This window comes from Nomascus leucogenys, chromosome 13 (genome assembly GCF_006542625.1).
Source record: "Nomascus leucogenys isolate Asia chromosome 13, Asia_NLE_v1, whole genome shotgun sequence".
Classification (NCBI taxonomy): Eukaryota; Metazoa; Chordata; class Mammalia; order Primates; family Hylobatidae; genus Nomascus; species Nomascus leucogenys.
This window is the reverse complement of record NC_044393.1, coordinates 52319336-52343456: the sequence shown is the minus strand read 5'-3', so window position 1 is coordinate 52343456 and position 24121 is coordinate 52319336. Positions and strand designations below refer to the sequence as shown.

Genomic DNA, 24121 nt, shown 5'->3' with positions numbered 1-24121 from the left:
CTAGCATGCCCAGCCTATCTTTTTGTTTTTTAAAGACAGGGTCTTGGCCGGGTGCAGTGGCTCACACCTGTAATCCCTGGGCCCTTTGGGAGGCCACGGCAGGTATATCACCTGAGGTCAGGAGTTTGAGACCAGCCTGACCAACAAGGTGAAACCCCGTCTTTACTAAAAATACAAAAATTAGCCAGGCGTGGTGGTGTGCACCTGTAATCCCAGCAACTTGGAAGGCTGAGGCAGGAGAATTGCTTGAACTGGGGAGGCGGAGGTTGCAGTGAGCCAAGATGGCACCACTGCACTCCAGGCTGGGCAACAGAGCAAGACTCCGTCTCAAAAAAATAAAATAAAATCTTACAATCATTAAAAAAAAAAAAAAAAGACAGGGTCTTGCTCAGTCGCCTATCCTGGAGTGCAGTGGCATGATCACAGCTCACTGCAGCCTCTACTTACCAGACTCAAGCAACCCTGCTACTTCTGCCTCCTGAGTAGCTGGAACTACAGGTGCACACCACCACACCCAGTTAATTTTTAAAAATTTTTTTGTAGAGACAGGGATCTTACTTTGTTGCCCAGGCTGGCCTCATATTCCTGGGCTCAAGCAGTCCTCCACCTGAGCCTCCCAAAGTGCTAGGATTACAGGCATGAACCATGGCACCCAGCCTAAAGCACATTTCTCAAACTTACCTGACCATAGACCCTGGTTTATACAGAACCTCTTACTGGACTCCTGATGAAATGTCACTTTGGGAAATGCTGTATTAAGGTACCAGAACGCAAGGGATGGAATATATTGGCTCCATTTCAAATTTGACTCCCTTTTGTGTTTTTTTTTTTTTTTCAGAACCAAGATCATTATGCAGTTCTTGGACTTGGCCATGTGAGATACAAGGCTACACAGAGACAGATCAAAGCAGCTCGTAAGTACTTAGTTATTTTGAAATAATCAAATATCTTGTATAGGAACAGGCTATGCTTTTTAAAAGATATACAGTATACTCTGCAGCCATAACTACATTTAACAACATGTGTTATATTGTCATAACAAGCAAAAAACCACGGTCTCCCCTGCCTCACAATCAGAAGAAAGCAATCCATTTTACGTATAGACTTTCCCATTAGGGATAAGAAATTAGGATGGGTGTGTGGATACAGAATACTCTCCCAATGGCAAGCTTTTAAAAAATAATACTTCACCTCTCTTTAGAAGTATAGCCAGCTGTACTTAGTGGATACTGCCTTTTTATTGTTTTTTTGTTTTTGGTTTTTTTTTTTTATGTTATTTTGTAATCTTAGGTCACACCTTTGTAGATCTCACCCTGTCTTCTGTCCAAGAAAAGTTGTCTGATGTTTTATTGTTGTTTTCATTGACAAGGTTAAAATTTGGCATGGGACAGGGTAATGCTGGGACCCCAGTCTTCATATGCCTTATAAAACACCATCCCTTAATGCTCCTAAATGTCCTATGCTTTACAATCCTGTGGACATAATTTCTTATAGACGTGATCAGTTCTGTCTTAGGAGAATGTTCTGCCCTCTACTCTAGAGAATGGATATTGAGGTCAGAGAGGGTAAGATTGTGGCCACATGGAAAAGGAGTAGGGAGTCAGGGCCTGTCAAGAAGAGGAAGTATTATACGTGGAGGAAGATGACTGAATAAGAATGCCTATGCTAAAAATTATTAGTCAATACTTAGCATAGTAGATGAACTCAAAATCGTCCCCATTACTGCTTACATTTAGGAAAATCACAGGAAATATTTTTTAACAAAGTGAAGGAATTTATCAGATTATTTTAAACTGGATTTGTTTAAAAGCTGGCATGATTCTAGACAAAGCATATGGTAATGCATGTGAATAGTTATTCCAGTATACATAAATGCCAGAAAAGTCCATTTGCCACGTACAAGTGGTTTGCAAAGTTTTACTATATGAAAGAATAGCGTTGGCTGGGCGTGGTGGCTCACGCCTATAATCCCAACACTTTGGGAGGCCAAGATGGGTGCATCATCTGAGGTCAGGAGTATGAGACCAGCCTGGCCAACGTGGTGAAACCCTGTCTCTACTAAAAATACAAAAAAATTAGCTGGGTGTGGTGGTGGGCACCTGTAATCCCAGCTACTTGGGAGGCTGAGGCAGGAGAATCACTTGAACCCAGGAGGCAGAGGTTGCAGTGAGCCGAGGTCGTGCCATTGCGCTCCAGCCTGGGCAACAAGAGCGACACTCTGTTTCCAAAAAAAAAAGAATAGCATACAAATACCAAACATGTCTCAATGCAGATAAATTTGTTAATTAGAATTGATATAGAACTGTGAAAATAATTTGTGTTTTAAGGTGAAAGAATTCTTTGTTTCTCAAAATATTAAAAATGTACAATAAATTGTAAAAGAAACATTCATATGCTTTTGTTAAATCCACTTTCTTTTTTTGGGACTGAATTTCGTACTTGTTGCCCAGGCTGGAGTGCAATGGCACCATCTTGGCTCACCACAACCTCCGCCTCCCTGGTTCAAGCGATTCTCCTGCCTCAGCCTCTCGAGTAGCTGGGATTAGAGGCATGTGCCACCACGCCCAGCTAATTTTGTATTTTTTGTAGAGACGGGATTTCACCATGTTGGTCAGGCTGGTCTCAAACTCCCGACCTCAGGTGATCCACCCACACTGGCCTCCCAGAGCGCTGGGATTACAGACGTGAGCCACCGCACCCAGCCTAAATCCACTCTTTTTATTGGCCTTGTAGAAATTGATTTTTAGCCAGGTACAGTGGCTCACACCTGTAATCCCAACACTTTGGCAGACGAAGGCAAGCAGATTACTTGAGGCTGGAGTTCAATACTAGCCTGGCTAATGTGGTGAAACCCCATCTCTACTAAAAATACAAAAATTAGCCAGGTGCAGTGACGCATGCCTGTAAGCCCAACTACTTGGGAGGCTGAGGCATGAGAATCGCTTGAACCTGGGAGGCGGAAGTTGCAGTGAGCCGAGATTGTACCACTGCAGTCCAACCTGAGCAACAGAGTGAGAGAGTGAGACTCAAAAAAAAAAAGAAGAAAAGAAATTTAGCTTTTGAATATGTATTCTCTAGCCAAAAATTTTGCAGCACCAGTGCAGAGATTGTTAACAATAAGGGTAATTCTAACTTACTCTCTACCACCCTTGTGGAATATTCCATCAGTCTTTATTCAGAAAGAAACTGTCATTCTCTCACCTGTCTCTATAAAACACAGTTGCTACTCATTGCTTTCTGAAAATTTATCTAAAAGTTAAAATGCAAAGTTACTGTTTGCAAATCTGTAATTATTAGCACAAACAAACCTAATAAAAATGTAAATCTGGTACCATTTGAGGTCCTTTGAGTGCTTGCTTTATATTACAAGCAAAGTTTTATTTTCGTTGAGTATATTTTGAATGTCAATGATGAAAATTAATTAAGTGTGAAGTAGGAGCCGGGTGCGGTGGCTCACACTTGTAATCCTAGCACTTTGGGAGGCTGGGGAGGGTGGATCACCTGAGGTCAGGAGTTCGAGACCAGCCTGGCCAACATGGTGAAACCCCGTCTCTACTAAAAATATAAAAATTTAGCTGGCATGGAGACGCATGCCTGTAATCCCAGCTACTTGGGTGGCTGCAGCACGAGAATCGCTTGAACCTGGGAGGCAGAGGTTGCAGCCAGCCGAGATGGTACCATTGCACTCCAGCCTGGGCGACAAAGGGAAACTGTCTCAAAAAATGCCCAAAAAATACCAAAAATATTTGTCACTGTTTCTGAACCCTTGCAGTATATGTTGAAATAAATAATTTTATTATGCTCATGAAAAGATTTCTATAGGCCAAGCATGGTGGCTTATCCCTGTAATCCTAGCACTGTGAGAGAATAAGGCCAGAGGATCACTTGAGCTCAGGAGTTCAAGACCAACCTGGACAACATAGCGAGACCTTGTCTCTTTTTTTTTTTTTTGAGATGGAGTCTCGCTCTTTCGCCCAGGCTGGAGTGCAGTGGCGCAATCTCGGTTCACTATAAGCTCCGCCTCCCAGGTTCACGCCATTCTCCTGCCTCAGCCTCTCCGAGTAGCTGGGACTACAGGTGCCCGCCACCACGCCCAGCTAATTTTTTGTATTTTTAGTAGAGATGGGGTTTCACCGTGGTCTCGATCTCCTGACCTCGTGATTCGCCCGCCTCAGCCTCCCAAAGTGCTGGGATTACAAGCGTGAGCCACCGTGCCCGGCCTCTTTTTTTTTTTAATTACAAAAAAGTTTTTTTCAAGATTTCTTTTGTTTTTTAAGACGGAGTCTAACTATTGTCTGGGGTGGAGTGTAGTCGTGTGATCTTGGCTCACTGCAACCTCCATCTCCAGGGTTCAAGTGGTTCTCCTGCCTCATTCTCCTGCCTCAGCCTCCCAAGTAGCTGGGATTACAGGCACCTGCCAACATGTCTGACTAATTTTTGTATTTTTTAATAGAGACTGGGTTTCACCACGTTGACCAGGTTGGTCTCGAACTCCTGAGCTCAAGTGATCCACCTGCCTCAGTCTCCCAAAGTGCTAGGATTACAGGCGTGAGCCACCATGCCCAGCCAAAAGATTTCTGCAAAAATGTTCACAAAAGGCCGGGCACAGTGGCTCACGCCTGTAATCCCAGCACTTTGGGAGGCCGAGGCGGGCGGATCACGAGGTCAGGAGATAGAGACCATCCCGGGTAACACGGTGAAACCCCATCTCTACTAAAAATATAAAAATATTAGCTGGGCATGGTGGTGGGTGCCTGTAGTCGCAGCTACTCACGTGGCTGACTGAGGCAAGAGAATGGCATGAACCCGGGAGGCGGAGCTTGCAGTGAGCTGAGATCACACTACTGCACTCCAGCCTGGGCAACAGAGTGAGACTCGTCTCAAAAAAAAAAAAAAAATGTTCACAACAGCCTATTCACAATGTCCAGAAACTGGAAATCACCCAAATGTTTAATAACATGGAAATAGATAAGCAAACTGCTATATATTTTGGTGCAGTGGAATACTAATCAGCAATTTTTAAAAGAACAAATTGCCAATACACAGAAAAACATGGATGAATCTCAAACCATGAGTAAAAGAAGCCAGACACAGACATACTGTAAGTTACATCTACTTGAAGCTCAAGAACATACAAAAGTGGTGACAGGCATCAGAAAATGGTTGCCTCAGCTGGTAGAGGATGGGAGCCCAGTGGAAAAGGGTACAAGGGAACTTTTTGGATGATGGAAATGGCCTATGTTTCCTTTTGGATAGTAGTTACATGAGTGTATATGATTGTCAGAACTCATTGAACTTAATGAATGCTTAAAATCTGGGCATTTATTTTATTTAAATTGTATCTCCATTGAATCAGATAGATATGATTAAACAAACCAAAAATACTAGTCACTTGGAAATTAAATATATTCTTTTGAGCCCAGACAGAAATAAATAAAAATTATGCTAATAGACTTCTTTTTTTCCACAAAAGTCAGATTACTGCTTTATCAAAACTTAAGGACTGGCAGCTAGAGCTGTACCTTAAGTAAATTCATTGCCTTAACCTATTCTGTTATTTTTTTCAAAAGAGGGAAAAGATAAGGCGGAAATTCAATTCAGAGATTTAAAAGAATAGCACAAAGGAAGATGTAGGAAGAAAATAAATAAGACAGTATCCCAAAATGGGTTTTATAAGAAGAATAAACAAATAGAAGTTGAGCATCCCTAATCCAAAACTCCAAAGTCCAAAATGCTCCAAATTCTGAGTGCCGGTATGACACTTCAAAGGAAATGCTCACTGGAGGATTTTGGATTTTCAGATTTGGAATGGATGCTCACCCAGTAAGTATAATGCAGATATTCCAAAATCTAAAAAAATTTGAAATTCCAAATGCTTTTGGTCCCAAGCATTTCAGATACAGGATACTCAAAACGTAGTGAAATACACAAAGAGCTAATCATGGTGGCTCATGCCTGTGATCCCAGCACTTCGGAAGGCTGAGGTGGGTGGATTGCTTGAGCTCTGTAGTTCAAGACTAGCCTGGGCAACATGGCAGAACCCCATTTCTACAAAAAATACAAAAATTAGCTGGGCATAGTGGTGCGTGCCTGTGGTCCCAGCTGTTCAGATGGCTGAGATAGCGCTTGAGCCCAGGAGGTCAAGGCTGCAGTGAGCCGTGATCACACCACTGCACTCCACCCTGAGCGATAGTAAGACCCTGTCCACACCACCCCCACCCCCTGCAAAAAAAAGGATGAAAAACATTAAAGTTACCAAAGAATTTACTCCTAAAAACAATTTTTAGGCCCAGATAATTTTTCAGGTGAATTGTTTTAAGTGTTAAAGAATTAAAAATTCTAATGCTGAATATAAACTTGGTATTTTATTTTGTAATTAGAGAATCAGTTAATCATGAACTGTTTTGGAATAATTCATTTTGTTAAGTTGTAAAGTTTAATGTAATCTGAGTATGCAAAACCTAGCAAAGAGAGCCCAAAAAATCCTACAAACAATTCCTATTAATATAATGGAAAAAAAATAGTTAAAATGTTAAAAATAATAGCAAATTTGCTGGGCGCGGTGGCTCACACCTGTAATCCGAGCACTTTGGGAGGCCGAGGTGGGCGGATGACGAGATCAGGAGATCGAGACCATCCTGGCTAACACGGTGAAACCCTGTCTCTACTAAAAATACAAAAAAATTAGGCTGGCGTGGTGGCGGGCGCTTGTAGTCCCAGCTACTCGGGAGGCTGAGGCAGGAGAATGGCGTGAACCTGGGAGGCAGAGCATGCAGTGAGCCGAGATTGCGCCACTGCACTCCAACCTGGGTGACAGAGCAAGACTCCGCCTCAAAAAAAAAAAAATAGCAAATTCAAGAAAAGGGAATTTTTATACACTGTTGGTAGGAATGTAAATTAGCATAGCCACTATGCAAGTTAGTATGGAGATTTTTCAAAAAATTAAAAATAGAATTACCATATAGCCCAGCAGTCCCACTACTGGATATTTATCCAAAGGAAAAGAAAACAGTATGTCAAAGGGGTACCTGCACTCCCATGTTTTTATTGCGGCTCTGTTTATAATAACAAAGATAAGGAATCAACCTACGTGTCCATCAGCAGACTAATGGATAAAGAAAAGTATATGTATACAGTGGGATACCACTCAGCCATAAAAAAGAATGAAATATCTGCAGCAACATAGATGGAACTGGAGGTCATTATGTTGAGTGAAATAAGCTTGGCACAGAAAGGCAAATATTTCATGTTCTCACTCATGAGAACAGTGGGAGCTTAAAAAGTTGATCTCGTGGAGGTAGTAGATAGAATGATAGATACCAGAGGCTGGGAAGGGTGTTGGGGGGAGAGGGATAAAGAGAGGTTGGTCAATGGATACAAACATACAGTTAGAAGGAATAAGTCCCAGTGTACTCTAGCAGAGTAGGGTGATGATAGTTAACAATAATGTATTGTATATTTCAAAATAGCTAGAAGACAGAACTTGAAATGTTCATAATACATAGGAATATTAAACACTGAAGTTGATAGATACCCAAATACCCTGACTTGATCATTACATGGTTTATGCATGTATCATGAATTATGCACAAAGTGAGCCAGGTGCAGTGGCTCACTCCTGTAATCCCAGCACATTGGGAGGCTGAGGCAGGCAGATCACTTACGGTCAGGAGTTCAAGACCAAGCCTGGCCAACATGGCAAAACCCTGTCTCTACTAAAAATACAAAAATTAGCTGAGCGTGGTGGCAGGTGCCTGTAATCCCAGATACGCCGGGGGCTGACAGGAGAATCACTTGAACCCGGGAGGTGGAGGTTGCAGTGAGCCAAGATTGTGCCATTGCACGCCAGCCTGGCCAACAGAGTGAGACTCTGTCTCAAAAAAAAAAAAATGGATTTTGTTCGTGTATTATGCACAAAATATCACATGTACCCCATAAGTGTGTACAGATACTTGTATCATGAAAAAATAGTGGCCAGGCGTGGTCGCGCAGGCCTGTAATTCTAGCACTTTGGGAGGCCAAGGTGGGAGGATCGTTTGAGCCCAGGAGTTCAAGACCAGCCTGGCCAACATGACAAAACCCCTCCCCTACAAAAAAAAGAGCTGGGTGTGGTGGCTCACACCTGTAATCCCAGCACTGTGGGAGGCTGAGGTGGACAGATCACGAGGTCAGGAGTTTGAGACCAGCCTGGCCAACATGGTGAAACCCTGTCTGTAATAAAAATACAAAAATTAGCCGGGCGTGGTGGCGCACAGCTGTAATCCCAGCTTTTCAGGAGGCTGAGGCAGGAGAATCTCTTGAACCCAGGAGGCGGAGGTTTCAGTGAGCTGAGACTGTGGCACTACACTCCAGCCTGGGCAACAAGAGCAAAACTCCGTCTCAATAAATAAGTTAGCAAGGCATGGTGGAGAGCACCTGTAATCCCAGCCACTTGGGAGACTGAGGTGGGAGGATCACCTCAGCCCGGGAGGTTAAGGTTACAGTGAGCTGAGATTGGGTGCCACTGCTCCAGCCTGAGCAACAGAGTGAGACCCTGTCTCAAAAAAAAAAAAAAATAACAAATTCAATTTAACAATACACTAAAAGAATAATAGTGTTCATGAACACATAGAGTTTCTCTCAGGAATCCAACTTAGGAAGTATATTAATATAGCAAAATTATAGCTCAGATAATATTAAATCCATGTGATTTCCTGAGTAGGTAGTGAAAGCACATAGAATACAATTTAACACCCATTCCGTTTTGATAAGAATTTTGAAAAGAAATGTAGTTAATTCCCTACTTTGATAACTGTTTCAGGCCCACAGCTAGCAAACTTTTAGCTATGTGGCATTAATGCTATTACCTAAAATCCAGGGGTGAAGCAGCCTGCTTTTTATTTTTTATGCTATTCTGGGAGCTTGGGTCAGTGAGTTAAGTTATTAAATAAGAGACAACTATTGGAAAGAAGGAAATAAATATATTATTTGTAGATAATATAGGATCTGCCTAGAAAAGCAAAAGAGAGTTAGTGACTAGATGCAAGAAAAATCAACAGAAATTACAGTTTTTGAAAGTTATAATCAAATATATTAGAAAGCTGTGGTCAGTTTAAAGATAACCCCAGGGCAAGAATAAGTAACCAAAACAAGCCCTTGTAAAATTTACTATTATAAAGATAGTGTCACAAATCAGTGGAAAAGGGAAGGATTATTAAATGACAGTAATATTTTGAAAAATGGCAAGTTTAGATACTTTCTTGACTATATTAAAATTCCAAAAAGATTTAAAATTTTTTTCAATCTATAGGAAATAGTAATGAAACTAGAACTATTCTAAGTAATAGAAGAAATTACAAAAGAAATGATCAGTAAATGTAAATAAAGATGACAACTTTTTTAAAAAAGTGTTAACAAAATGGGGAAAAATTAGCAATAAACATAATGAATTAGGAGAGGCAGCATACAAACACAGGCTGAGGAGTCAGACTGTCTGGATTAGAGCCCGACTTGGCCGGAAATTTGAGCAAGTTGCAGTGGTAGTGGCTACATAACGTCTCTGTGCCTCATTTTCCTCATCTATAAAATGGAGACAGTAACAGTACTTTCCTCATAGATCATGGAGAAGATTAACTGGTAAACAGGCCTGGCACATGTCAACTGCTCTGTAGATGTTAACAGCTAGCATTATTTATTGTAAGTGACACAGAGTCAGAAGAAAAACTGAGACAGCCCCTCCTTTTTCCAGTTAAAGGATGAAAAACAAAAAAAATTGTTGACCACCAGTGATAATCACAAATTTTAAATAATTAGACCTACTGTAGCTGAGGCTGTGGTAAAAGGATGTTCACGTAGGAGTATGAAATAGTATGCCTTTTGGAAAATAACTTGTTCCATTTCCATTCATGAAGTTCACTTCTGTGATTATATCCTAAGAAGAAAGAATCCTAAATAAGGAAAAGTATTTACATTTAAAATTATTCAAATTGGCATTATTTATAATAATGCAAAATTGGAAATGGCACAAATGTCCAACAGTAGAGAAATGCCTAAATTATAACAAATCTACTTGAAATACTGTATTAAGCAGTCATTTGAAAGAAAAATTTGAAGAGTTTGCAAGGAAAAAACCATGGAAAATGCAAATGCTATAATGTGAAGTTGAAAAAAGCAGAATATAAATTAGTACATACGATTACACCTGAATTGTTTTTTTTTTCTTCTTTTTCTTTTTGACACAGAGTCTCACTCTGTCACCCAGGCTGGAATGCAGTGGCGCCATCTCAGCTCACTGCAACCTCCACCTCGTGGGTTCAAGCGATTCTTATGTCTGAGCCACCCGAGTAGCTGGGACCACAGGCATGCACCACCACACCCAGCTAGTTTTTGTATTTTTAGTAGAAACCAGGTTTTGCCATATTGGCCAGGCTAGTCTTGAACTCCTGACCTCAAGTGATCCTCCCAGCTTGGCCTCCCAAAGTGCTGGGATTACAAGTATGAGCCACCATGCCCAGCCTACACCTGAATTTTTTAAAGCATATGCTTAAGAAAACAAAAATATCTATGCAGAAATACACCAAAATGTTAACAGTCATTGTCGTTGGTTAGAGGCACTTTGGCTAATTCTTAAAATAATTATTTCAAGCCGGGCTCTGGCTCCCACCTGTAATCCCAGCACTTTCGGAGGCCAAGGCGGGTGGATCACCTGAGGTCAAGAGTTTGAGACCAGCCTGGCCAACATAGTGAAACCTTGTTTCTACTAAAAATACAAAAAATCAGCTGGGCATGGTGGCGGGCACCTGTAACCCCAGCTACTTCGGAGGCTGAGGCAGGAGAATCACTTGAACCCAGGAGGCAGAGGTTGCAGTTAGCCGAGATCGTGCCATTACACTCCAGCCTGGGCATCAAGAGCGAAACTCCGTCTCAAAAAATAATAATAATAAATAAATTAGTTTCTCTATAATTTTCACATTGAATAAGCATATATTTTACTGGGAGAAAAGATTCTAATATTAGCCTTATGATTTTAGAAATGGTCTACATGTAACTCATCTTTAGTTTTGGTGCTTAAAGTGACAAATTATCTCAATCTGACTGGTTTTGTAGATAAAGCAATGGTTTTAAAACATCACCCAGACAAACGGAAAGCAGCTGGTGAACCAATAAAAGAAGGAGATAATGACTACTTCACTTGCATAACTAAAGGTAAGAAAATGCTTTAAAGTCAGGAATTTCTAATAGTAATTGTTATTTATTAATTGCTGGGATTGGGTTTCTTATGCATACTGTAGTTCATTCAACTATCCTTTGACATTTTAAAACATTTCAGTTATATCAAGTTCTTTCTAATCATCACCCCAGAGCCTCACGACACAAAGTGAGGTTTCCCCAGCCAGCAGCATCAGCAACACCTGGCAGCTTATTAGAAATGCAGTCTCAGGCCCTGCCCCAAACCTACTGATTAAAATCTGCATTTTAACAGGATCCCCAGGTGATTCTTATCAGAAGCTCATCCTACAGTTAATTCATGTAAGTGTTCTATTTAATGATGAGAATACTAAGATTTTTTTTTTTTCATTTCAGATGCTTTATGGGACTAAACTGTTCCTTAGGTGTTTTGCTAGCCTAGTTTAAATCAAGAAGTTGATTATATCCTAGTACAGACCCTACAGTTACTTATTGCTATTTACATGCACATCACTAAGCAAATTAATGTAGGTTACCACCATTTCTAAATGTTTCCTTAAATGTGATTTTACATTTTGATGCTAATTTTTAAACAGTTGTATGCACACCATTCAAATTTACTCTTTGCCAGTTCTCTTACACAGTGCTCCAGAAGCCTAAGATCCTTCGATCTTTTACAACCTTGGGATCTAACAATTAACTTACTAGCTATTTCTTTTTCCCCAGAGTCATCCTTTCTCTTGAGGGGCGGGTGATATTTATTATTTTGTCACTTGTCTACTAGAAAAATAAAGGAGTTAAGTCCAGTTATTTTCAGTAGTGCTAAAGCTGTTGTTACCTAAATTAAATCCTCCCCAACCTGCAAACAAAATTTTCAAATATGAAAATTAATGACTTTTGTGTTTTAAGGAGGGAAATACTTGTTTTCTTGCAGAAAAAAATAGGTAAAGTTATGGTGATGTGATCTTAACAATTTTTTTCTCAGCTTATGAAATGTTATCTGATCCAGTGAAAAGACGAGCATTTAACAGTGTAGATCCTACTTTTGATAACTCAGTTCCTTCTAAAAGTGAAGCAAAGGATAATTTCTTCGAAGTGTTTACCCCAGTGTTTGAAAGGAATTCCAGGTGAGTTAAGGCATCCCTTTTGATCATAGTGCCCTGTTGGCTTGTTTCTTGTAGTCTTCCAGGTTTCTGCCCTTTCCCTCTGATAATAGTTTCATTTATAGATTATTTCTACTGTCTTTTCCTCCTCCTCCTCCTCCTTCTCTGCAATATTGAGCCCTTCTGGTGAACTTATTGTTCTCATTTGTATTGCTTTCTAAACAGAAGTTCTACATTTCCATAGTAAAATTTCTGTACAATTTATGGGAGGTTTCTCTTTTAAATTTACTTGGGCTGGACACAGTGGTTCACACCTGTAATCCCAGCACTTTGGAAGGCCAAGGTGGACGGATCACCTGAGGTCAGGAGTTCAAGACCAGCCTGGCCAACATGGTAAAACCCCGTCTCTACTAAAATACAAAAATTAGCCGGCCGTGGAGGTGCATGCCTGTAATCCCAGCTCCTTGGGAGGCAGAGACGAGAGTTTCGCTTGAACCCAGGAGACAGTGGTTGCAGTTAGCCAAGGTCGTGCCACTACACTGAGCAAGACTCCATCTCAAAAAAAAAAAAAAAAAAAAATTTACTGTGAGAGAAATAATAGTATCTGACTTTTATAGTAAGATGTGATTCTTACACTTAGGTGACAGTAATTTTCTATTCTTTGATTTCCTCTTTATCAATCGGTATACTACTCTCTTTGACTCATTGTCAGTTGAGAAAAGCCTTTGTTCTTTATTTGATCATCTGATTATCATAAGGCCTCTTTGACAAAACATTATTTAATATTTACGATTAAAGCATACATATTTTATTTCATTAAAGTTTGTTTTAAAATAGTATGTACCAGTATTATTTTACGTCTCTTTTTTCCATCTGCATTGGCAGGTTCCCTTAAAGCACATCTTGGCTGCACATTGGAATTACCTGGAGAACAGGAAGAACTCCTGATGCCTGAGTTCCACCTGGAAAGATTCTGATTTATTGGTTTGAATTTCTGTGGGGATTTTTAAGGCTCCCAGGTGATTCTACTGTGCAGCCAAATTTGACAACCACTTTGAGTAGTGGTTTGGCGCCGCCTAGTATTTCCGCCATCCTTTCTCCCTTGGATTTCACCTTTGTTTTTTGTTTTTTTTCCTTTTTTATTTTGAGACAGTATCTTGCTCTGTTGCCAAGGCTGGAGTGCAGTGGCACAATCTCGGCTCACCGCAACCTCTGCCTCCCAGGTTCAAGCAATTCTCCTGCCTCAGCCTCCTGAGTAGCTGGGACTACAGGCATGTGCCACCACTAATTTGTGTATTTTTAGTAGAGACAAGGTTTCACCATATTGGCCAGACAGGTCTCAAACTCCTGGCCTCAGGTGATCTGCTGGCCTCGGCCTCCCAAAGTGCTGGGATTACAGGCATGAGCCACCGTACCTGGCCATGTTTGTTTTATAACAGTGCTGAGATGGTAAAAAGGAGTAGTATATTTTTCTGTGTAATGATTTCACAGAGTAGAAAACATGAATCAGTAGCAGCTTCAGGACCCTTTTCAGCAGTGATCGATGAAGTGCTGAGCTGAGAAATCTGGCTTCAAGGGGAAGGTGGAGGTGGTGATGGGGTGGAAATTAGTTCCCTATGTGAATATTAACATTTTTAAAGGGCTAGGCCTACAGGTTGTTGTTGTGCTGACTATTTAGGGACAGGAGCTTGGCAAAAGGGGCTAGCTGCCATTTTTTCCAGCCTGCCTAGCAGCTGCTATGGCATTGTATTTTATAGAACTGAAGGTAACCTGTGATTAGAAGGCTGTCCCGTTGTTTCTCTCCTCACCCCAGTCTATCTTTGGCCTCACTTTTCGCACACCTGCGTTGTTTCATGCCCCACTGCTGACCTTCCAACTCCATCTTCGAGTTGTAGAGTTTGTAGGGAAGGGAAATCAGAGGAATTAGTAAAAACTATTGTTTTTAATAAATTGTTTGTTGAACTGTTGTACATAATTTTTGAAGAATTGTAAGAATATTTCCTTTGATATTTCAGATGGTCAAATAAAAAAAATGTTCCTAAACTTGGTGATATGAATTCATCATTTGAAGATGTAGATATATTTTATTCTTTCTGGTAAGTGAATATACTGTTTGTATGATGCTGTCATTTTTTAAAAGGAAAAGTATTCAATAAGTACTTGATTGTTTATAAATTAATTCAGATGGGCAAATTGCAGAACCTTCACTGAACAAAAGCACTCTGTTACCTATGTGATATTTACGCTTTTAAGATTTTCAGCCTGTTTTCTATTAATGAGATTTCTAGATATCAAGCGATAGTAGTAAAAAATGAAAATTGGGGAGTCATTTGAATAAAAATAAGTACATTTTTATTTAGTTACTTCCTACTAAAAGTACTTGAGTTCATGAGGAAGGAGACAGTGCTATTTGTTTCTGTAACTAATTCACTAATTTTTTTTTTTGAGACGGAATCTCGCTCTGTCGCCCAGGCTGGAGAGGGCAGTGGCGCAATCTTGGCTCACTGCAAGCTCCACCTCCCAGGTTCACGCCATTCTCCTGCCTCAGCCTCCCGAGTAGCTGGGACTACAGGCGCCCACCACCATGCCTGGCTAATTTTTTGTATTTTTAGTAGACACGGGGTTTCACCGTGTTAGCCAGGATGGTCTTATCTCCTGACCTTGTGATCCGCCCGCCTCGGCCTCCCAAAGTGCTGGGATTACAGGCGTGAGCCACCGTGCCCAGCCTAATTCACTAATTTTTAATATGCACAATAGTTAGTGGCCATTTATGTGCTACATTTTCTCATCAAATGTCTAGTGAATACAAAAACATAAAATCACGTAGAACAAAAATAACAAGATTTAGTTCTATCAGTTGTAATTGCTTTTACCTTCAGAGGATACAAACTGAAGATGAGATAACCACTACTAGGGTTACCTTCAGACTTGACAGATTAGCAAAACTGAAGGTAAGGAAAACTTAAAAATAGGTCTTGGTCAAGCAAAAAACCTAACAAAGAAGAGATAGCAGGGAGGTGTGGTTTTGATTATGGAGTGATGTGTGCATTTTAGATTTTCATACCAAATGCAATGTCCTTAAAAAAGGAGAAAGACTTGACCTTAGTTCAATACTAGAAGGGAAGGAAAGGTATCCATTAAAACAAATTCATTCACTTGCATTAAAAGGAATTTTTTTTTCATTTGTTCTGTCTTGATTGTGTATTATTTCTGTCTATATTAGGTATAATTTTGATTCTTGGAGAGAATTTTCTTATTTAGATGAAGAAGAAAAAGAAAAAGCAGAATGGTATGTATGCAAATCATTAATAATGGAAGGTATTTATTTGGTTCTCTGGTATTTGTGATGATGAAAAAATATGTCACATAAATTTTCTTTCATATTTTCTCTTTGTACATCTTTTTTAAACACTTTTTTAATATTTTGAAATCCTTTCTCACAAGTTAAACTAGGTGGGCCTAGATCAATAATTGGTTAGGATATGCTTAAGAAATTGCCAAGGAATATAATGTCAGATAGCTCAGTTCAGCAAAATCTTTTTCTTCTGGTTGCTTAACCTAGATTTTAGTAAGTTTTTTTTTTTTTTTTTTTTTTTGTATGTGTGCAGAAATGCTTTTGACATGAATGTGCAAAAAGTAACCAAAATTAACATTAAATAGAACCATTGTTTAGGCCGGGCGTGCTGGCTCGTGCCTGTAATTCTAGCACTTTGGGAGGCTGAGGTGGGCGGATCACCTGAGGTCAGGAGTTTGAGACCAGCCTGGCCAACGTGGCGAAACCGTCTCTACTAAAAATACAAAAATTAGCCAGGCAGGGTGACAGGCACCTGTAATTCCAGCTACTCCGGAGGCTGAGGCAGGAGACTCACTTGAACCCGGGAGGCGGAGGTTGCAGTGAGCCAAAATCACGCCATTGCACTCCAGCCTGGGCGACGAGCAAAAGTCCGTCTCAAAAAAAAAAAAAAATCGTTGTTTAATGTTAGTAATGACACAGCATTTTAACCTCTAGGATGTTATTTACATATAAATATTTTATAAAATACTGCATTTTCCAGTCATAGCATCTGTACGCAGTAGTTTGTTTCCAATATTTTCTATTTTATAGTCGTGATGAGAGGAGATGGATTGAAAAGCAGAACAGAGCAACAAGAGCACAAAGAAAAAAAGAAGAAATGAACAGAATAAGAACATTAGTTGGTAGGTAGAATTAATTTTTTTAAGTCCCCTAAATGTTAGAAATTCAAAATGAGATTAACTTTTTCTTTTGCCAGACAATGCATATAGCTGTGATCCAAGGATAAAAAAGTTCAAGGAAGAAGAAAAAGCCAAGAAAGAAGCAGAAAAGAAAGCAAAAGCAGAAGCTAAACGGAAGGAGCAAGAAGCTAAAGAAAAAGTAAGACAACATTTAATGAAGGTGGACTTTAAATGTTTATGAAATCTTTAATCTTCTCATCTATTTTTTAAAAAAACTATTAATTTGAAAGCAGAGAGTTGGGTGCTACTGTGAATGAATCATGACCAGTTGGTATAATTGAGAGAGATCTTCCTTACCAGCAAGTTTTTATTGAGCAGAAAATTGTGTCATAAGTTCCTTTAATATTATGCTTATTTCTAATATGTCAATTTTACATTTTCTAATAAATGTTTATAGATCTTTAACAGCTGTCTTTCTGAGTTCATCCTTCAGTTTTCAATAAGTTTATGTTGCCTTTTTTCCTAATATAATTTATTAAAAGCTTAAATTTTTAAAATTATAAAACATTTAGGAATTTACTGACCTATTAAAATGATTTTACTCCCTTTTTTTAAAGCAAAGACAAGCTGAATTAGAAGCTGCTCGGTTAGCTAAGGAGAAAGAAGAGGAGGAAGTTAGACAGCAAGCATTGCTGGCAAAGAAGGAAAAAGATATCCAGAAAAAAGCCATTAAGAAGGAAAGGCAAAAACTTCGAAACTCATGCAAGGTATGTCAGACTGAACAAACACTAGGCACAAGTAAATCAAGTTGCTTATTAAGCAAAAATACTTCTTTTTTTTTTTTTTTTTTTTCAAACGGAGTCTCGCTCTGTCGCCCAGGCTGGAGTTCAGTGGCGCAACCTCAGTTCACCGCAATTTCCGCCTCCGAGTTCAAGCGATTCTCCCGCCTTGGCCTCCCAAGTAGCTGGGATTACAGGCATGTGCCACCATGCCTGGCTAATTTTTTGTATTTTTAGTAGAGACAGGGTTTCGCCATGTTGGCAAAGCTGGTCTTGTACTCCTGACCTCAAGTGATCTCCCCGTCTCTGCCTCCCAAAGTGCTGGGACTACAGGCATGAGCCACTGCACCCAGCCAAAATATTTCTTGAAAAAAAAATTATTTTTATTTATTTATTTATTTATTTGAAATGGAGTCTCGCACTGTCACCTGGTCTGGAGTGCAGTGGCACGATTTTGGCTCACTGCAACCTCCGCCTCCTGGGTTCAAGCAACTCTCCTGCCTCAGCCTCCTGAGTAGATGGGATTACAGGTGCCTGCCACCATGCCCAGCTAATTTTTTGTATTTTTAGTCGAGACAGAGTTTCACTGTGTTGGCCAGGCTGGTCTCGAACTCCTGACCTTGTGATCCACCCATCTCAGCCTCCCAAAGTGCTGGGATTACAGGCATGAGCCACCTGTGCCCAGCCAAAAAAATTTTTTTTTAATTTTTTGTTTTTGTTGTTGTTGTTGTTGTTGTTGAGGCAGGGTCTCAGTCACTCAGGCTGGAGTGCTGTGGCGCCATCTCGGCTCACTGCAACCTTCACCTCCCTAGTTCAAGCCATTCTCATGCCTTGGCCACCCAAGTAGCTGGGATTACAGGTGCACACGACTACACCCAGCTAATTTTTGTATTTTTAGTAGAGACGGGGTTTCACTGTGTTGGTCTCGAACTCCTGGCCTCAAGTGATCCCCCTGCCTTGGACTCCCAAAGTGCTAGGATTATAGGCATGAGCCATTGCACCTGGCCAAGCATAAATGTATTTCTTTTCTTTACTATGCAAATGTAACTAAACAAGACAGAGCGAGTCTCCATCTCAAAAAAAAAAAAAAAAAAGACATTGTGAGATAACTGAAGATATGAATATAGACACAGTTTCAGAATATATATATATATTTTTTTTTTTTTTTTTTTTTTTTTGGAGACAGAGTTTTGCTCTGTCGCCCAGGCTGGAGTGCAGTGGCACAATCTCTGCTCACTGCAAGCTCCGCCTCCTGGGTTCACGCCATGCTCCTGCCTCAGCCTCCCAAGTAGCTGGGACTACAGGCGCCCGCCACCATGCCCCGCTAATTTTTTGGATTTTTAGTAGAGACGGGGTTTCATTATGTTAGCCAGGATGGTCTCGATCTCCTGACCTCACGATCCGCCTGCCTCGGCCTCCCAAAGTGCTGGGACAGTTTTAGAATATTAAGTTGTTTTTTGGTTTGATAATGGTAAGATGATTATGTTTAAAAAAAAAAAACTATCAGGGTTGAAAACTGAAATATGTACACCTGAAATTTAGAAAAAGTAGCCAGGCGCGATGGCTCACGCCTATAATCCCAGCACTTTGGGAGGCTGAGGTAGGTGGATCATGAGGTCAGGAGTTCAAGACCAGCCTGGCCAAAATGGTGAAACCCCCGTCTCTACTAAATATAGAAAAAATTAGCCAGGTATGGTGGTGGGCGCCTATAATCCCAGCTACTCAGGAAGCTGAGGCAGAAGAATAGCTTGAACCTGGGAGGTGGAGGTTGCAATGAGCTGATTTCGTGCCACTGCACTCCAGCCTGGGCGACAGAGTGAGACTCCATCTCAAAAAAAAAGAAAAAGTTAAAAACATTTACACTGAGATAAAATTATACCTGTTTAGTTGTCATTGTTTGTTTTTTCAAGACAGAGTCTCGCTCTGTTGCCCAGGCTGGAGTGCAGTGGCGTGATCTCAGTTCACTGCAATTTCCGCCTCTGGATTCAAGCGATTCTCCTGCCTCAGCCTCCCGAGTAGCTGGGATTACAGCTTTGTAATTATGTTGATGGATGTATTTTTGAGTGTAGATATGAGATAATTTTTGTGTTTGTGCTTTTAGACCTGGAATCATTTTTCTGATAATGAGGCAGAGCGGGTTAAAATGATGGAAGAAGTGGAAAAACTTTGTGATCGGCTCGAACTGGCAAGGTATACCTATGGAACTGCTATTGAAGTCTTCACTTGAGCTTAGGATAAAGTTTCATTTCTTCTTTCTTTTTTCTTTAGCTTACACTGCTTGAATGAAACACTCACATCATGCACAAAAGAAGTAGGAAAGGCTGCTTTGGAAAAACAGGTAATAGAAGAACACATCACTCCTACCTGTATGTAGCATTTAATTCTGCTTTGACCTGTTTCTTCACCTAATATATGTCACCAAGTGCAAGGGGTATCTGATTTCTCTTTGTGTTTCCCACTGTTTTGTTGTTGTTGTTGTTTTCTGTGTTTGGTTTTTCGGTTTTTTTTGAGACGGAGTCTTGCTCTGTCGCTCAGGCTGGAGTGCAGTGGCACTATCTTGGCTCACTACAACCTCCGTCTCCCGGATTCAAGTGATTCTCCTGCCTCAGCCTCCTGAGTAAGTGGGATTATAGGCACAAAACACCACACCTGGCTAATTTTTATATTTTTAGTAGAGACAGGGTTTCACTATGTTGGTTAGGCTGGTCTTGAATTCTTAACCTCATGATCCGCCTGTGTCGGCTTCTCAAAGTGCTGGGATTATAGGTGTGAACCACCACGCGCAGCCTGTTTTTGTTTTTGTTTTTGACATGGAGTCGCTCTCTGTCACCCAGGCTGTAGTGCAGGTGGGGTTACAGGTGTGTGCCACCAGGCCCGGCTGATTTTTGTATTTTTACTAGAGATAGGGTTTTGCTGTGTTGGCCAGGCTGGTCTCAAACTCCTGTCCTCGAGTGGTCAGTCCGCATTGGCCTCCCAAAGGATTATAGGCATGAGCCACCATGCCCAGCCTTTGTTTTGTTTATGTAGTAAGTGCTGTTGTTGATTTAAGTTGGACTTAATGTTTATGGTTTTTACCATGCTTAGTGTTTGATTTGTGGTATCTATCACAATCATAGCTTTTGCAAAATCATCATTAGAAAAAAATAATTGTTTTGATTATTCCTTGAGTATTTTCTTTTTTTTTTTGGAGATGGAGTTTCTCTCTTGTTGCCCAGGCTGGAGCGCAATGGCGCGATCTCAGCTCACTGCAACCTCCGCCTCCCAGGTTCAAGCAATTCTCCTACCTCAGCCTCCCAAGTAGCTGGGATTACAGGCATGCACCACCATGCCTGGCTAATTTTGTATTTTTAGTAGAGACGGGGTTTCTCCATGTTGAGGCTGGTCTCGAACTCCTGACCTCAGGTGATCCTCCCACCTCGGCCTTCCAAAATGCTGGGATTACAGGTGTGAGCCACCGCACGTGGCCCCTTGAATATTTTCATAGGGTAGTAACATTTAGAACCAAAAGAGATCTTTGTTCTGTCTAGTCTATACCTTTTATTTTACATATAAGAAAACAGGCCCAGAAATTGAATTCAGTTGAACAAGTATTAGTACCTACTATATATAGCACTATGCCTAGGTTCTTTTGGAGAAATGCCTAATGCTATTGCACCACAAAGGACTTATGCTGAGAAGAACCTGAGAAGAACCTTAAGGACCAAAAGATGGAGACCCCATAGTAAATGTGGTGTAGGATAGGAAGAGCCACAAGTTTTAGTGACCAGGGAAGGCTCAGTGTAGTTTGAACCAGCCTGAAAGGAAGGACAGAGTTAAAATGAAGGTTAGAAGAATACCACAAACTATAAAGTAGAAGTATAAAGTATGGTTCAGCCTGGGCAACATGAACAAAATCTCTACCGAAAATACAAAAATTAACTGGCATGGTGTTGTGTACCTGTAGTCCCAGCTTCTCAGGAGGCTGAGGTTAGAGGATTACCTGAGCCTGGAAGGTCACAGCTGCAGTGAGCTATGATCACATCGGTGCACTCCAGCCTGGGCAACAGAGCGAGACTTTGTCTCAAAAAAACAGACAAAAAAAAAAGTAGAAAGTTATGGGGAAAAGGAGTGGGAAACAAAATCGAGTTAGGAAAAGCAGAACCAATGATCAGGTTTTTAATACCTTGTTGACTAGTTTCCATTACTGCAAATCTTTGATTAACAGAAGGTTCAACATTGTACTACTAAGTTGACGTTTGTGGATAAGGTGCATCAGATAGATGTAACTAGTTACAACAATCTTAAACTTAAGAACCTGCACTATGAGCATGGTGGCTCATGCCTATAATCCCAGCACTTTGGGAGGCCAAGGCAGGCAGATCCCCTGAGGTCAGGAGTTCAAGACTAGCCTGGCCAACATGATGAAACCCCATCTCTGCTAAAAATAACAAAAATTAGCTGGGCATTGTGGCAGGCACCTGTAATCCCAGCTACTTGGGAGGCTGAGGCAGGAGAATCACTTGAACCTAGGAGGCGGAGGTTGCAGTGAGCCAAAATCACACCACTGCACTCCAGCCTGGGCGACAGTGAGACTCCACCTCAAAAAAAAGAAAGAAAAAGAACCTGCACTATGAATGTGATGATGGAAATCAAAAAAATTTTTCAAGGTTAGCATTATTGGGACTTTAGTGGTTCTAAGGGATTGAAGGGGAGAAATGAGCCAAAGATGATTCTAAGATAGCAGCTGACAGACGCAACAAGGGCAAATAAAGGTTTTCTTGTTTTTACTTGTGCATGTTTGAAGGTAGTCTAGAAGGAACAATGTAAATGGTAGAGCTTCAAAATAAAACAGAGGTCATTTTGCTATGCCTTCACCTTTTGGTAGAGAATAAATGAGATAGTCTGCAGAAAGGGTGAATATGAGTTTGAAGAGAGGTTTGAAATGGCCTTGTGGATGAATAACTCAGTGACCCACAGATTTGTCAATTAGTGTCCAAGGCTAATGGAAGTCACATGACATGAGTACTGGGAAAATCAGGCAGGCTGTGGGCAGTTCTTGGTCCCTCAGGCAGCCCTATGCAGACTGGAAGCCAGAGCAGGAAAAGCCAGAGTGAAAAGCTGGTGCCTCTTTTTGGGTTGGCCTGAGAGGAGTATGGGGTCAGAGTGAGAATGACATTGAGAGTTGAGGACCACAAATCCCTAGCCAGGAACAGAGTGTAGAAAGGCAATACAATCTACTTTTAAGTCCTTGACTTACAATATTTGTGCAGATAGAAGAAATAAATGAGCAAATCAGAAGAGAGAAAGAGGAAGCTGAGGCTCGTATGCGACAAGCATCTAAGAACACAGAGAAATCAACTGGTGGAGGTGGAAATGGAAGTAAAAATTGGTCAGAAGATGATCTACAATTACTAATTAAAGCTGTGAATCTGTTCCCTGCTGGAACAAATTCAAGGTACTGGTTTTAATGAAACTTTTCTTCAACTCACATTGGAGCCTGGAGATAATGTAGACAGACTCCAAGTAGCAGCACTTGTTATCACAGAAACTTGCAGAGATAAATTCTGTGCCACAGTAGAAAAGTGAAAAGCGAGGTGCATTTTGAAGCTGTCAGTCTTACCCATTGCATCAGTACACATGCACATATACATATGACAGAATACTTGTTTCTCAGGAAATTGAAGATCGTGAGACAAGTCTTGACTTATGTCGGCTTACTCTGTCACGGCTTGTGCTGGGGATTAGGTTTTCTGTAGTTTTTCTTTTACAGTCTTGCTCTTTATTTCTTCCCACCTCAAGCTGGAGCTTGAGTTTAACTCCAAGAAAGCCCTAGAGATGCAGCATCCCTAATTCTATAGATGAAACCGAGGCTATTTTCAGAATGATTGATCTTCTGAAGAAATGTATTAAACTGGCAGTATACACAAATAAGTGGTTTTATTTATGTTGATTTGTACACAGAATCTGTAAGATGTATGGACTTAAAACCAAGATTATATAGTTGATTGAAACATGAAAAGCAAAAACCATAATTCAGACAACAGGAATTTATAGTAGCAGCATAATTAGACCACCAATTTGAGCTCATTCTGTACATACTATAACCTTTCTGCAGTAAAAATCTAATGGTTTTTGTTGTTTTGTTTTTCCTTACTACTATTATATTATTGGTATAATATATCCTATCAGATGGGAAGTTATTGCTAATTACATGAACATACATTCTTCCTCTGGAGTCAAAAGAACTGCCAAAGATGTTATTGGCAAAGCAAAGAGTCTCCAAAAACTTGGTGAGTTTTGAGAAGTCCATTTGTTACTTTAAACACCTATTTTTAAAATAACTTATGCAAGTTAATGAAAGATTAAATGAGATGATCTGTTAAGCATTAAATTTTTTTCATTTCTCAGACCCTCATCAAAAAGATGACATAAATAAAAAGGCATTTGATAAGTTTAAAAAAGAACATGGAGTGGTACCTCAAGCAGATAACGCAACGCCTTCAGAACGATTTGAAGGTAAATTTTGCTTTTCTAAACATAGAAAATGCTAGCCGTGTATCTGTGCTGCTTGGACGTACAAGACTTAGGGTCTATGTTCAGAATGATAGGGAAATAAAATGTTTGGCAAACTGGAAGCTGTAAGCAAACATTTCCAGGGCAAAGATTTACTTCACCTAACCATTAAAAATGGAGAATTGTAGTTCTTCCATTTCAGATGCCATTAGAGAAGGGGGCTGTGTTTGTTTTGCTTACCAGGTTTTGCAAATCTGTGTTAGAGGATATTATTGGGACTAAAGAATCGTGTTTTATCGCGATAATTGCTTGATTTTGAGAAATGTACTGTAATTATATAAGAAAATGTCCTTATGTTTAAGGAAAAACACAGAAGTGTTAAGGAAT

At 40.4% G+C, this 24121-nt stretch overlaps 1 protein-coding gene across 2 annotated transcripts in view; it reads left to right on the top strand.

Moving 5' to 3' along the window:
* Positions 1–24121, top strand: part of DNAJC2 (DnaJ heat shock protein family (Hsp40) member C2) — a 33226-nt gene that overhangs the window by 6235 nt on the left and 2870 nt on the right. The window contains exons 3-16 of one of the 2 annotated variants that reach the window (XM_030826597.1): positions 839–914; positions 11086–11184; positions 11462–11508; positions 12152–12293; positions 14285–14365; positions 15493–15558; positions 16375–16466; positions 16541–16662; positions 17081–17230; positions 19344–19432; positions 19511–19580; positions 22492–22676; positions 23411–23511; positions 23630–23737. In XM_030826597.1, the coding sequence (XP_030682457.1) occupies positions 12160–12293; positions 14285–14365; positions 15493–15558; positions 16375–16466; positions 16541–16662; positions 17081–17230; positions 19344–19432; positions 19511–19580; positions 22492–22676; positions 23411–23511; positions 23630–23737 (1198 nt within the window). In that variant the 5' untranslated portion in view covers positions 839–914; positions 11086–11184; positions 11462–11508; positions 12152–12159. The remainder of the gene's footprint in view (positions 1–838; positions 915–11085; positions 11185–11461; positions 11509–12151; positions 12294–14284; positions 14366–15492; positions 15559–16374; positions 16467–16540; positions 16663–17080; positions 17231–19343; positions 19433–19510; positions 19581–22491; positions 22677–23410; positions 23512–23629; positions 23738–24121) is intronic. The other variant, XM_003268165.3, reaches the window with a different exon arrangement.